Source organism: Zalophus californianus, chromosome 9, assembly GCF_009762305.2.
Source record: "Zalophus californianus isolate mZalCal1 chromosome 9, mZalCal1.pri.v2, whole genome shotgun sequence".
Taxonomy (NCBI): domain Eukaryota; kingdom Metazoa; phylum Chordata; class Mammalia; order Carnivora; family Otariidae; genus Zalophus; species Zalophus californianus.
The window spans coordinates 60788332-60803005 of record NC_045603.1 but is presented as its reverse complement, the minus strand read 5'-3'; the positions used below and the strand labels follow the sequence as shown (position 1 = coordinate 60803005).

The 14674-nt window shown below is 50.9% G+C and overlaps 1 protein-coding gene across 3 annotated transcripts in view; it reads left to right on the top strand.

The window, feature by feature from the left end:
* Window positions 1-14674, top strand: part of ESPL1 (extra spindle pole bodies like 1, separase) — a 30890-nt gene that overhangs the window by 8491 nt on the left and 7725 nt on the right. Inside the window, exons 1-17 of one of the 3 annotated variants that reach the window (XM_027594596.2) lie at window positions 287-419; window positions 905-997; window positions 1165-2223; window positions 2508-2612; window positions 2783-2903; window positions 5536-5672; window positions 6601-6794; window positions 7112-7351; window positions 7509-7653; window positions 7759-7897; window positions 8088-8227; window positions 10084-10218; window positions 11593-11712; window positions 12211-12382; window positions 12780-12908; window positions 13038-13194; window positions 13720-13829. In XM_027594596.2, coding sequence (XP_027450397.2) covers window positions 917-997; window positions 1165-2223; window positions 2508-2612; window positions 2783-2903; window positions 5536-5672; window positions 6601-6794; window positions 7112-7351; window positions 7509-7653; window positions 7759-7897; window positions 8088-8227; window positions 10084-10218; window positions 11593-11712; window positions 12211-12382; window positions 12780-12908; window positions 13038-13194; window positions 13720-13829 — 3184 coding nt within the window. In that variant the 5' untranslated portion in view covers window positions 287-419; window positions 905-916. Of the gene's footprint in view, window positions 1-286; window positions 420-904; window positions 998-1164; window positions 2224-2507; window positions 2613-2782; window positions 2904-5535; window positions 5673-6600; window positions 6795-7111; window positions 7352-7508; window positions 7654-7758; window positions 7898-8087; window positions 8228-10083; window positions 10219-11592; window positions 11713-12210; window positions 12383-12779; window positions 12909-13037; window positions 13195-13719; window positions 13830-14674 lie in introns of those variants that run through there. The other 2 variants (XM_027594595.2, XM_027594597.2) reach the window with 2 other exon arrangements.

Genomic DNA, 14674 nt, shown 5'->3' with positions numbered 1-14674 from the left:
TAAACTTTCTGAGATCTGAAGATAAAAGAAAAGAGGGCAGAGGTCTGGCCCTCCCGATAGCTACTAAGTGACGGATAGGTGAGGATCTCTGCCTTGACCACAAAAAGTGGGGAAACCCGCGCCCCCAAGAGGCCTTAACGCCCACAGCAGCACGACACCGCTCCCGGCATCACGTGACGGTGCAGCGCAGCGGATAAACTACAACTCCCACAGCGCCGCGCGGCACGCCGGCGTTACAAAGCTCTCTCTTGATTGGCCACTGGGGATATTTGAAAGGGGGGGCTGGCGCGGAAAACGAAGGTTGCGTCTTGGCTTCTTGCGGAGTGCTCTCTTGGGCGAGTAAGTCCTGGATTTGGGAAGGAGGTGACCTCTGGGGCAATAAGTCCTGGAGGGACTCGTGAGCGTGTGTACGTGCCAAGGTAAGGTGGGGTCCCCGGCGCTGATTTGAGGGAGAGGCGGGGGCGACTCTGCGAGGAAATGTTGGGAGACCTCAGGAAGTCTTGGTGGGCGCGGAACTCGGTGGAGGCCTCCGGTGTGGGGCGTTGGGGTGGTGGGATGGGTAGTGAGACCTGGCATTAACCCGGAGGAAGGAAAAGCGGAAGCGTCGGTTTATAACGGGAGCCCACTGTCCTGGCATGGTGTTTTTTTACCCCGATAGATTTTCTATCTTTCTTCTTCTTTTTTTTAAGTAACCTCTACACCCACGGTGGGACTCGAAGTCACGACCCCCGAGATAAAGAATCATATGTTCCACCAACTGAGCAGCCAGGCGCCGCTCCCGATAGGATTTCTGATGGGATTCTTTGGCTCCCTTCTTCCGCAGCCTTCAAGCCCTTCTCCTGGCCTCCATTTAGCTCCCTTTCGATTCTTCTTCACCTTCTCTAATTCTTCTCCTTTTCTCCAGCCCTCCAACGCCATGAGGAACTTCAAAGGAATCAACTTTGGGACCTTACTAAGCAACCCGAAGGAGGCTGAAGAATTGCTGCCTGACTTGAAGGTAGGGGTGCTGTCTGGTTCTGGATAGACCTGACTTCTCAGGATGAGCTGTTTTGTTTTTGTCTTATTTAAGAGACAGTTTAATTGGAGATCCTCTCCTGAGCAACCCTATTTCTAGTTCTCTTTCCCTACCTTGGTAATCCCAATCACATCTTCCTCTCCTCTTAGGAGTTCCTGTCCAAGCTTCCAGCTGGTTCACCCAGCTGCCGATCTGATGCCGAGAGGAGACAAGCTTGTGATGCCATCTTGAGGGCTTGCAACCAGCAGCTGATGGCCAAGCTGGCTTGCCCTAGACACCTGGGGAGCCTGCTGGAACTGGCAGAGCTGGCTTGCAATGGCTACTTGGTATTCACCCCCCAGCGCTCACCCCTTTACCTGGAACGAATTCTCTTCATCTTTCTCCGGAATATTGCCACACAGGGAATCCCAGAGGCCACACTCCGGTTCGCTCAGCCCCTCCATGCCTGTTTGGTGCAGTGCTCCCGCCAAGCTGCTCCCCAGGACTATGAGGCTGTGGCTCGCGGCAGCTTTTCTCTGCTTTGGAAGGTGGCAGAAGCCCTGGAGGAGCGGCGAGCTGCACTCTCGGCTCGGCTGAAGGCCTTGAGCTTTCTAGTGCTCTTGGAGGATGAAAGTACCCCTTGTGAGGTTCCCCACTTTGCTTCTCCAACAGCCTGTCGAGTGGTAGGTGCCCATCAGCTATTTGATGCCACTGGGCACAGTCTGAATGAAGCAGATGCTGATTTCCTAGATGACCTGCTCTCCAGGCATGTGATCAAAGCCTTGGTGAGCGAGGGAGTGGGTTCTCCTGGTCCTCTTTCTCCCCAGAGGGCCCTCTGTCTCTTGGAACTCACCCTGGAACACTGCCGTCGCCTCTGCTGGAGCTGCCACCATGCCAAGGCCACCAAGGTAGTGGAGAAGGCCCGTGATTACCTAAGGAACACCGATCTGGCCCCCAGCCTCCAGTTATGCCGGCTTGGAGTTGAACTGCTACAGATTGGGGAGGGAGGACCTCAGGCACTGGCCAAGCTTCTGATTAAGGCATCAGCTCTCCTGAACAACAGTGTGGAGGCACCATCACCCCCGCTGCGGGCATTGTGTGACTGCTGCCAGTTCTTCCTCTCAGGCCTGGATCGAGGCATCAAGAGGCGCTATGGACCTGATGCTGTTCTGGGCCTCTTTACTTTTCTTGGCGGGTACTTCTCTCTCCTCCGGCAGCTGCAGGATGGTGTGAGTTAAAGACCTAGAGGTAGGGTGGGAATGTGGTTCTGCAGACTGTCGGGCTAAGGTCTTTGGTAAGATCTGAAAGCCCTGGCTCCCTCCTTAGTAAGCCACTCTCTGGATTATGCCTAGCCCACCCGCCAGCAACCTAGTCTACTCTGAGAGGGCAATGGCCCCTTCTCATGTCCTTCCTACTCCCTGGGCTGAGTCCGCTTTCCAGGACACTGGGCCAGTCTTCAGCTTGGAGCTCCCGCTTCATCTCGGCCCCTCAAACCAACCCCTTCCTTCCTCAGGTCTGTGGGGATTCCTCCAAGCAGCAGCAGTCTTTAGTTCAGATGCACTTTCAGGGACTTCATCTCTACACTGTGGTGGTTTATGACTTTGCACAAGGCTGTCAGGTACAGTCTGGGAATCAAAACACCTGGACAAGTCCTGGGGTCTGGGGTTGCTCCACTGCTCTGGTAGAGCATTGGGATGGCTTTGGCTTTGGGCTCGGGGTGGGGTAGATGTCACCTTGGACCTAGTATGTGGAGACATAATCACCCTCAAGCCCTTGTTCTCCCTTTAGGTGGCTGATGTGGCTGACCTGGCCCAGCTAATGGAAAGTTGCAGATCTACTGTGGTCTGGATGCTGGAGGCCTTACAGAACCTGTCAGGCCAAGAGCTGACTGACTATCTGGGCATGACTGGTTAGTACCTTGGGGCCCAGAGGCGGGGGGGACGGTCATCACTCACTAGGCAGACAAATAGCACTTGCTGGATGGTTCTGACTACCCTGGGACCTCCTTATGGCTTAAGGAAGAGTGAAAAAAATGTAAGTGCAAGTGACCCTACATTTAACAGCAGTAGAGAAGTAATGAGGCTAACTTATAATAGCAGATATAAGTTTTTCCCCATTGACTTTGAAATATGATTTGGTGTTTCTTTCATGAAAATGTTTATACCTGATATGCAACTTTATGACCTTTCTATATGTTTAAATTTTAAAGAACATTTGTAACTTAATTTTTTTTAAGAACCACATAAAAATGCTTTAAAAATCAAATTGCACAAAAGGGCATGTAGTTGAAAGTGCCTCTCTCGCTCCTAATCCTGGTTACCAAGTTCCCCTCTGCAGAGGCAACTAATATCAATTTTTTAGGTATCGTTCTGGAGCTATACCATATGTATATATAAACCAACTTGCATATGTACTTCTCCCCACTCTTTTAATTGAAATGTATAGACAGAAAAGTACCAAGATCATAAGTGTATGGTTTGCTCGATTTTTTACAAAGTGAACATACTTTGTAACCAACATCTAGGTCAAGTAAGAGTATGACTTAGATCCCGGGAAATCCATCCTTCTGTCCCCCCTTTTTGTGACCAGCCTCCCCAACAGCAGAGATTAGTTTTGTCTATTTTTGTTTTTTGTCTTTTTTTTTATAAAGATTTTATTTATTTGACAGATAGAGGCAGCGAGAGAGGGAACACAAGCAGAGGGAGTGGGAGAGGGAGAGCAGGCTTCCCGCCGAGCAGGGAGCCCGAGGGGGGGCTCGATCCCAGGACCCTGGGATCATGACCTGAGCCGAAGGCAGACGCTTAATGGCTGAGCCACACAGGCGTCCCAGTTTTGTATATTTTTGTATTTTTTTAAAAGACTTTATTTATTTGAGAGAGTGAGCGAGAGAGAGCACGAGCAAAGGGAGAAGCAGACTCCCCACTGAGGGAGCCAGATGCGGGGCTCCATCCAAGGACTCCAGGATCATGACTCGAGCCGAAGGCAGATGCTCAACTGACTGAGCCACCCAGTTGCCCCTATTTTTGTATTTTATAATAAGTTTTCCCCTCATTTTACAAAAAGCATGGCCCATTAGTTTAAGTTACACAAACCAAATCACTTCAGTCATTGGAAGGTTTTGGAAAACTTTTCATATTCATATAGTCAGTGATTGAACCTACCCATTGAGATGAAAATATGATCAGGAGTCACAAAAATTATTAGCATGATAATTCTTCCCAGAATATTGAAGACTGCATTTTTCCCTAACCATCTACGTTGATAGCCAAATGCTGTATAAACTCGAATTTAGGAAAATGTTACTCATTCAACAAATACCTGTTGAGTACCTTCCATGTGCTAAGCACTGTCCTGAGTACTTGGGTGTATCAGTAAACAAAACAGATCCCTGTCCTCAGGGAGCCACATTCCAGTTGGGGGAGAATGATAATAAGCAAGAGGATAATTATCAATATGTTAGAAAATGATAAGAAATATGGGGGGAAAGGAATAGTAGAGCAGAATAAGAAAGGGAATTAGGAGTTCAGGGTGGGTGAGGGACAAGTTACCATTTAAAATAGGGTGGTCAGGCGCCTGGGTGGCTCAGATGGTTAAACGTCTGCTTTTGGCTCAGCTCATGATCTCGGGGTCCTGGGACCGAGTCCCACACTGGGCTCTCTTTTTGGTGGGGACCCTGCTTCTCTCTGCCTCTGCATCTCTCTCTCCCTGTCTCTCATGAATAAGTAAATAAAATCTTTAAAAATAAATAAATAAATAAATAAAATAAATAAATAAAATAGGTGGTCTCAGGGCACCTGGGTGGCGCAGTGGGTTAAGCATCCAACTCTTGGTTTCGGCTCAGGTCCTGATCTCAGGGTCATGAGACTGAGCCCCACGTTGGACTTCAGGCTCAGTGAGGTCTGCTTGAGGTTCTCTCTCCTCCCGCTGCCCCTCCTGCTCATGCTCTCTCTCTCTCTCTCAAATAAATAAATAAATATTTTTTTAAAAATCAAATAGGTTGGTCAGGATAGGCCTCATTGAGAGAGTGACATGAGCAAAACTTGGAGGATGTAATGAAGTTGGCCATGTAGATACCAGAAGAAATAGCCAGTGCCAAAGCCCTAAGGCAGGAATTGGTCTGGTGTGTGGAAGGAATAGCAAGGAGGCTACTAGGGTGGCTTCCATGGAATGAGGGAAGGAGAAGGAGGTAAGGGACAGGCCAGAGTGTCTCTCCAAAATTGCTGCCCTTTGGAGCAAGATGAAGACAAAAATTGGTATTGTGAGGTGAGATGGGCCCTGTGTGGGGATGAGGACTCGGCTCTTATAAAACAGGCGCCAAGGGGCTGGCTGGTGTGGGTTTCCCTTACCAGAATGGACCTCATGGGCCGCCTTGGAGCAAGAAGGGGAGGGCTGCCCCTCTCTTATCCCCTAGCAAGAGGGGTTGCTGTCTGATCTAGAAGCTGCTGAGCTGACCACAGGTTGAGCTCCTCTCTACTGCCTCTCCCAACGGGAGAGGCAGTGGGAACTCTTCTGCTGGCAACCATTCTCTCTCTCACCTGCAGCCTCTTACACCAGTAACTTGGCCTACAGCTTCTATAGTCACAAGCTGTATGCTGAAGCCTGTGCCATCTCTGCGCCCCTCTGTCAGCACCTGGGCTTGGCGAAGCCGGGCACCTATCCTAAGGTGCCTCCTGAGAAGGTACAAGGGCAGGAAGGGAGGTTGAGTTGGTGGCCTGAGCAGCATGAAAGAGGCTGGCCAGGGCCCTGCCTTGTAGTAGGGACCAGTACTTGGGGCAGCATTTCCCACACCTCGCTTGTACTGTTACTAATTTCTTGTTATTGTCTCACTTTTTATATTTAGCCACGTCCCAAGCTGGTGGTTCTCAACCTGGTTGCACATTAGAATCACCTGAAAATCTCTGGTGCTAGACCCCAGGTGGCTGGATATTTTCAGAGTTCCCCCTAGGAGGTCCTTTCAGTAGCCAGAGTGAGAGCCACTACCAGGATACCCGTGAAATGATGGGTTGGCTGGGATTGGCAGCTGCGACAGGTTGTAGAGGGCCTGGGGTTTCATCCTGAGTGAGCTTGATGAGCCTCTCGAGGATTTAAGGGAAAGCATGATACCAGATTGGCATTTGGGGTTTTTCTGGCATCACTGTGGTGAATGAACAGGGTGCAGGGACAACACTGGGCCCCGGCACTGCTGTAGCAGCCTAGACAGGAAAGGTGGGTGTCTGAAGCAGCTTCCCGAGGGCTGGGGAGACGTGGACAGGTACTCGAAGGCCAGGATTAATCTAGCAAGTGACTGGCTTTGAGGGAGGGAGAAAAGTCAACAGTGGCCTGGCATTTCTGACTGAGGAGAAGGTGCCGACTTGCTGGGAGAGGGGTGACAGGAGGAGGAGCAGGTCTTCAGGGCTGTGGACATAAATATGTAGATGGGGTGGATTGAAGCTTCTGGTTGGGAGCCCCGGGGTATTTAGTGCTTAGGTGTCTTCTGCCTCTGGGGCAGGGGTTGGGGCCCGAGGCCCACCCTGTTTTGTGTGGACCCGTGCGGGCACGTACTCACCCATTGTTACAGACTCATTGGTTCTTCTCTGCAGTTTGGTCTGTTTGCTTTCTCTGGTCAGTTGCACAGGTGCTTCCGGCTACATGGAGAGAGTTTGAAGAAACTGGGTAAACAGGCCCAGGGCTGCAAGATGGTGAGTTTGTGGCTGGCAGCCCTGCAGCCCTGCGGCCCCCAACACATGGCTGAGCCAGTCACCTTCTGGGTTCGGGTCAAGACGGACGCAGCCAAAGCAGGAGACAAGGAGCTACAGCTGAGGTGAGTTGATGGGGAGAGATAACCATGTTTGCTCCCTGGCTAGAGCTGGCTTTGGTACTCGTGGTCTTGGTCATCCTTCCATCTGAAAAAGGCACTGGTTCCTCCCTTCACTGTTACTCGTCAGGCGCCTACTGTAGGCCAGCCGCTGTGCTAGGTACTGGGGGCGGGGGGGCAGTGGCGATGGGCAATGCTCTTGCTTTCACGACCGGAAACTTAGCACGCTCTCAGCCAAGCCAAGGCTGGGCCTCCTTGACATGGAGCAGAGGCTCCATGCTTCACGGGCTCCCTGACCTGGTGCTGGGCCTGCCTTCTCTCAGGACTCTGCGAGACAGCCTGAGTGGCTGGGACCCGGAGACCCTGGTCTTCCTGCTGAGGGAGGAGCTGCAGGCCTATAAGGCCATGCGAGTGGACACCGGGCAGGAGCGGTTCAACGTCATCTGTGACCTGTTGGAACTGAGCCCTGAGGAGACACCGGCTGGGGCCTGGGTTCGAGCCACCCACCTGGTGGAACTGGCTCAGGTGCTCTGCTACCACGACTTTGCCCAGCAGACCAACTGGTGAGGAGGCTAACTGAGGATGCCACTCTTGCTTCTTGCCCTGGGTGCTCTGATCCTCTTCAGAGGGTGGGGCCGGCTGTCCTGCAGAAGGCCCTTCCCAGGATGCTGTGGCAGGTACCCATCGTGGGCCCAGCTTCAGTGCCCCCTTTCCCTCCAGCTCAGCCCTGGATGCTGTCCAGGAAGCCCTGCAGCTTCTGGAGTCTGTGAGGCCTGCACCCCAGGCCGAGGATCAGCTTCTGGATGATAAAGCACAGGCCCTGCTGTGGCTCTACATCTGTACTCTGGAGGCCAAGATGCAGGAAGTAAGTGTGGCTGCCGTATAGCACAACTCGGGGCAGGGATTACTTTCCCCAGGCCCACAGTGAGCTGATGCCTGCCCCGTTTTTTATCCTGCTCTCCCCATCCAGGGTATCGAGCGGGATCGGAGAGCCCAGGCCCCTAATAACCTGGAGGAATTTGAAGTCAATGACCTGAACTATGAAGATAAACTGCAGGAAGATCGCTTCCTATACAGTAACATCGCCTTCAACGTCGTGGCAGATGCTGGTGAGGGCTGTGAATGTAGTGTGGTGGCTAGGGTCTCCTCTGGGGCTTCCTCAGAGCTGAATGGGGACCCCGGGTATGGGAGGGGTGGGAGGTGGGCACCGAGGGGAGAGGGTGTTCTGGAGAAGGCTGCGTTCTCCCCAGATAACCCATGCTCTGAGAGAATGGCTGGTCCCTTTCTTCTGACTTCTAGCTCAGTCCAAATGCCTGGACCAAGCCCTGGCCCTTTGGAAGGAGGTGCTTACAAGGACGCAGGCGCCTGCCGTCCGGAGTCTCCAGCAGACAGTGGCCTCGCTACAGACCCTAGCAGCCCTCTATCAGCTGGCAGCCAAGGTAACGGGGCAGGGTGCTAACACAGCCCAGAAGCCCAGCTCCTTCCCCTTCTTCGACCGGCGAATTTGCTGAGAGGCCATGTAATCCTGTGTGGGCTCTACCACCAGCGTCCCTAAGTTGAAATCCGAGCTCCATCCTTTATTAGTAACTCGCCTTGGCAAGTGGCTTAACTTCCTAAGCCCAGTTTCCTTATCTCTAAAATGAGGACAATAATAGTACTATGTCGTGGTGTCGTCAGCGCTTAGTGAGATAACATGTCTGGGCTGGGCCTAAGCAGAATATTCAAGTGTCAGCAATAACTATTATTAATTCTTGGATAGTCTGAGACCTGTATACTCAGAAACATACAGAAATACGTAGAGGCCCAATTTTACCCTTTTACATGCAATGTCAGGCCGTCTCACAGACTCCCTGAAGCTCCTCCCTGGCCACCACGTTAGGAACCTCCGAAAAAGAACATGGCACATAAATGACCTTTGTTACTGCAGCCAATTGGCCATATTTCTAGCATGAGGACTGGGGGAGGCTGACTCAGCCCTGGACCTGAGCCTTGGCTCTACCACATCCCTGTAATGTGAACTTCGACAAGCAGCTGAGCCCGTGTCAGTCGTAGTGTCTCAGGCTATGGTCATCTATAAAATTCGGGTTAGAGTCACTATGAAGATTAAATGAGTTGATGCACATGAACCTCTTTTTTTTTTTTTGACAATTCGTTTTTTTTTTTTTTTTAAGATTTTATTTATTTGACAGAGAGAGCACAAGCAGGGGGAGTGGCAGGCAGAGGGAGAAGCAGACTCCCCACTGAGCAGGGAGCCCGATGCAGGACTCGATCCCAGGACCCTGGGATCATGACTTGAGCCGAAGGCAGATGCTTAACTGACTGAGCCACCCAGGCACCCCGAAAATTCAATATTTTTATTATGATTTTACTTTTGAAGCTTCATTTGTTTTTTTTTTTTTCAAGTTTATTTATTTTTTTGTAATCACTATACCCAGTGTGGGGCTCGAACTTAGGACCCCAAGATCAAGAGTCCCATGTTCTTCCAACTGAGCCTGCTAGACACTCCTTCAAATTTTTTATTTTTAAAAATTTTTAAATTTAAACTCAGTTAATTAACATATAGTGTATTATTAGTTTCAGAGATAGAGTTTGGTGATTCATCAGTTGCATATAACACCCAGTGCTCATTACATCATGTCCATCACCCGGTTACCCCACCCCCCCACGCCCCACCCCTCCAGCAGCCCTCAGTTTGTTTCCTATAGTTAAGAGTCTCTTATGATTTGTCTCCCTCTCTGATTTCATCTTATCAAATTTTTTTTAATTGAAGTATGATCGACATACAATACTATATTAGTTTTAGGTGCACAGCATAGCGATTTGGCAATTCCACACATTACCCGGTGCTCACCATGATGAGTGGTCACCATACAACGTTATCACATTATTGACTCTATTCCCTATGCCATACTTTTCATCCCCATGACTTATTTATTTTATAACTGGAAGTTGGTACATCTTGATCCCCTTCACCTGTCTTGCCCATCCTCCCCCCACCCCCACCCCATCCATGTAAACCTCTCAGCACAGTGCCTGGCCCATAGTAAGCTCCCAGTAAATCCCAGCTGTTGATGCTGACTGGCACCTAAGCTTTCAAACAGGAGGGTCGATGGTGGTAGGCTCCCTCACTGCTCTCCTCTCAGGCTCCTTGAGGGTGGCTGACAGTTGCTCTGTCTGTAGCCACACTCCATCCAGGCTCTGAGGTCAGGCCGAGGTCTCCAAGGGCTAGGGAGCCAAGGGTAGAAGTGGAGGTTTGAGCAGGAGCTGGGTAAACTTCCCGCTCTTGGCTGACCAGCCCCTGCAGGCTCTGGAGGTCCTCCTGCTTGTACGGATCGTCTCCCAGAGATTGGAGGACCACGCGAAGGCAGCTGGCTCCTCCTGCCATGCCGCCCAGCTGCTCCTGACACTTGGCTGTCCCAGCTATGCCCAGGTGAGCGCCCAGCCAGCCAAGCGTGGAGCTGCAGGGGGGACCCGGCCTTAGCGATGCATCTTTTCTCTAAGAAAATAAGATACCGAAGGGGCATCTTCCCTGCCTTCGACCGCCACATCCTGCTGGAGGATTGTAAAGTGTGGAGTGGTTGGGAGGCAGCTGTGGGAAGAGGAAGCGTCTTTCCTTCTCACCGCAAAACCATTGTTCGATAAGTCTTACAGATCCTGCCCCAGGAATAGGCCACTAATCCTGTATTTCCCCACCATTTGCCCTGGTTGCCGTTTCTCCACTTGCTTAGGTCTGTGCTGACACCGCCTAGCTAGTCTCCCTGCCTGCAGCTTCTCCCTTCTGCACTTTGTCTTCTAACTACTGCTAACATGATCTTTTTAGATGTGGTCTTGTCTTTTTCCCTGCTGACAGGATTTCATTGGTTCCTCCGTTACCTGAAGGATGCTGTCTAGACGCTTTGCTTGGTATCGCACACCTTCTATATTCTGGCTCACTGGTCCTTGCCACTCCCCCCGCCCCACCCCACCCTGGAACTTATGTCCATCCACACGAGTTGCTTTACAGCCTTGTACATGCTGCCTCTCTTTGGTTGTGTTAGCCCCTCCACCCTAAATGCACCTCCCCCACCCCCCTTTTTTTTATTCAGCCAACTTCTACTTTCTTTTCAATTGCCCTCTCCTTCATGAAGTATTTTATATGTCCTCTTCTTCAACGGCAGAATCCCCTACTTTCCCTGGGTCCTCATACCACTAATGGCATTGTGTCTTGATTACAAAGGCATGTCTGCATCCTACTGCACTGCAAGCTGTTGGATGGAAAGTCCTACTTACTTCCTTTTTTTAAAATATTTTTTCTAATTTTTAATTTTTTTAGTGGGGGTAGGGGCAGAGGGAGAGAGAGAATCTTAAGCAGGCTCCACACCCAGTGAGGGACCCAAAGTGGGGCTTGATCTCAAGACCCTGAGATCATGACCTGAGCTGAAATCAAGAGTAGGATGTTTAACTGACTGAGTCGCCCAGATGCCCTGTTAATATTTTATTTTTAATCTCTCGTGGGGCTCGAACTCACAACCCCCAGATCAAGAGGCATATGCTCCACCAACTGAGCCAGCCAGGCACCCCAAGTCCTGCTTATTTCTTATTCAACTATGTCTTTCTAGCATAGTGGTCAACCAAAAGATACTAACTGAACGTTTTAGTGAGTGAATGAATAACTCTTATGTAGATTATAATATTTGATATAATTTCATATTCAGTTGCATGTGCTCTGCATCTCACTTGCAAGTGCTTTAATCCACTTTAATTTGAAAAGTCTGGCTGCCTCTCCTTATCAGCATGCTCACGCATCCCATGATTGTGTCCTTAGCTACACCTCGAAGAGGCAGACTCAAGCCTGAAACTTCTGGATCACACTACTGACACGTACCTGCTCCTTTCGCTGACCTGTGACCTACTTCGAAGTCAACTCTATTGTGTTCACCGGAAGGTATTTCTCACTTTCTTAATCCCCAAAGTTCCCAGGTATTGGAAGGATTTTCAGGGTATTTGTGTGGTTTCTGAGATTTCCCTGGAATTAGGAAGAATATTCCTGACCTTGAGAAGCAGTGCTGTTTCCTCGCCTTGCCCACTCCAGTGAAATGTCACCAGCACTCCTCTAGGAGAGGCACAGTCCTTCCCATTCTTTCTCAGTCTCCTCAGTCACACTGTCTGGTCCTGTGATTAGAAACTGGGATGACAATGATCTTGGGAAGGCACTGGAGCCCTAGAGTAGAAATCAAATGTGATGCAGAAGACCTGAGTTTTCTCACAAACCAACTGTGTGAACTTAGCTGAGTCGTATGTCCTGTCAGGCTACAGTTTTCTCCACAGCTTTTGTCATTCCCAAAGCCGGGGCTGGGCCAGAGGATCTCCAGGGGCATTTTAAGTTCTGAATCGCTGATCTGACTTCACTCACTACTCTCCTCCGGCCCTCCCTGTCTCCCAGGTGACTGAGGGCGCCTCTCTGTTGCTGTCTGTGCTCCGGGACCCTGCCCTCCAGAGGTCATCCAAGGCCTGGTATTTGCTGCGTGTCCAGGCCCTGCAGCTGGTGGCATTCTACCTTAGCCTCTCATCAGACAGCCTCTCAGCCTCCCTGCGGGAGCAGCTCTGTGCCCAAGGTGAAAAAATAGGGGGGCGATGGCCCTTCGTGGTCAGATTGCATGGTTTGTCCGCTCTCGGCTCTTCTCAAGCCCTTGTCCCCTCTGCTGTCCCAACTGTGTGGATTAGCCTACCTGGAGGCTGCCCAGAGTAGGCCTGCGCTAGCATATGAGTTTCTGTTTGCCTGTTCCCTAACTGACCACTTAGTACCTGGCTAGAATGCTTTTCTGACAAGGATTCTGAGGCCCCGTGTGGTCTGAAGGAAAGACTTCTGCGGTTGAGTCCCTCTGCCTCAGGCACAGGAGGAGAAGAGCACAGCATGCTTGGCATTTGCTCCCTTAGTAGGTGAAGGTGGAGGCAGCGGTGGCTGCATCATCTCCCTTCTTGTCCCCCCACTGCCACCCCCCGCCCCCACAGGCTGGCAGACGCCTGAGATCGCCCTCATCGACTCCCATAAGCTCCTCCGAAGCATCATCCTCCTGCTCCTGGGCAGTGATGTGCTCTCGATTCAGAAGGCAGCTGTGGAGACACCATTTCTGGATTCTGGTGAGTCTGAGGAAGAAAGCAAGGCCCTGTGTGCCGGAACAGGCTCCATGGTGGGGCCACCAGTTTTGCCTCCAGAGGATCCAGGCAGTGACTGAGGGATGACAGTCCTGTCTCTCTCCTTTGCTACAGGTGAAAATCTGGTACAAAAATGGCAGGTTCTGACCGAGGTGCTGAGCTGCTCGGAGAAGCTGGTTTCCCGCCTGGGCTGTCTGGGCAGTGTGAGCGAAGCCAAGGCCTTTTGCCTGGAGGCCCTGAAACTCACGACGAAGCTGCAGATGCCACGCCAGTGAGTGCCGGGCGGGAGGAGGCCGAGTCCAGAACCCAGGTGTCCACATGCTGGACCGTGGGTTCCCAGACTCTTCCACAGCTTCTACAGGTTAACCTGTTCTGTTTGGATGGGTGGGGAGAGTACGTTCCGTGGCTAAGTAAGTGGGATGTGCCGAGTTAACCAAGGTTAGACATCCTTATTTCCTCTAGGACTTCTCACGTCCTTCAGTAATGCTCATACGCATTGTAACTCTCCAAAAGGGAGGCCCAATGTACTGTGTTTCCCTAAATCCCTTTGCCCACAGAATCCTTTTTTTTTTTGGAGGAATGCCATTTGGGAAATCTGTCCTCATACGCAAGGCTGACTTGGGATGAGAACGCAGTGTAGAGGGTTTTTCCCGGGGAGCCTGGAAGTCAGCCGGAGGCTGTGAAGGCCTTTCAGAGGCTAGGAGACTGCCCCTGCTCTGCCTGCGAGAGGGGCCAAAAGACAGAGTCCGGGAAAACAAAGCCTTGCACACTGGCGGTCATCTCCTCTCCCAACAAGGTGCGCCCTGTTCCTGGTGCTGAAGGCGGAGCTGGAGCTGGTGCGCGGTGACATCGACCTCTGTCAGTCGGACCTGCAGCAGGTTCTGTTCTTACTTGAATCTTGCACAGGTGAGCAGCCAAGGGGCCCTCTGCACCCGCAGGCGGTGGCAGGAGGGGCCCACACATTGCAACACACCTTTGTATGTAAAAGTGTGGTGCCCTTCGAGATCAGTCTGACTTCTGGTCCCCCGGGCAAAGCCCCTTCTACTTCAGTCAGACCACTCGTCTCCCTCCTTCAGATGGCTTATCCATGACTAACCCAGGGGCTCTAGTTTTCAGCACTAATACATTTTGGCTATTTACATTTATTTATTTTTTAGTTTTTTAATTTTTTACTTTTAAGTAGGCTCCACACCCAATGTGGGGCTCAGACTCACAACCCCGAGATCAAGAGTGGCATGCTCCTCTGACTGAGCCAGCCAGGCACCACTGCCTATTTAAATTTAATTTAAATCAAATTTAAAATTCATTTCTCCAGTCACTTGCCGCATTTTGTGTGCTCGTAGCCACATGGGGCTGGGGGCGACTCTGTTGGACAGCACAAATGTAGTGTCCTCAGGAGGGCTTAAGTTAGTAATAAAATAGCTTATGGTACATTTTTTTCTTGTAACCACTTTTATCTCTAGTATTTCATTGGAGCCACACAAAACCCTGGAAAGTCAAGGAGACACATAGGGTTTTTTTTTTGTTTTTTTTTTTTTGTAAAATGACGAAGTTGAGAAATTCAGCATTTGGGGCCAGGATCATGGGCCTAGTCGGGGGGAAGGAGCCAGGATTGAGATGTGCGCCTCCTGGTGCCGGCCTGCTATCCTGAGCCACACAGCCATCTCAGCTGCAGATATGGGGGCTTTGTGGGTTGTGTTAATCCACTGTGGAATGGGAAGAAAACATTAGGGGATTTTACTGAAAAAATA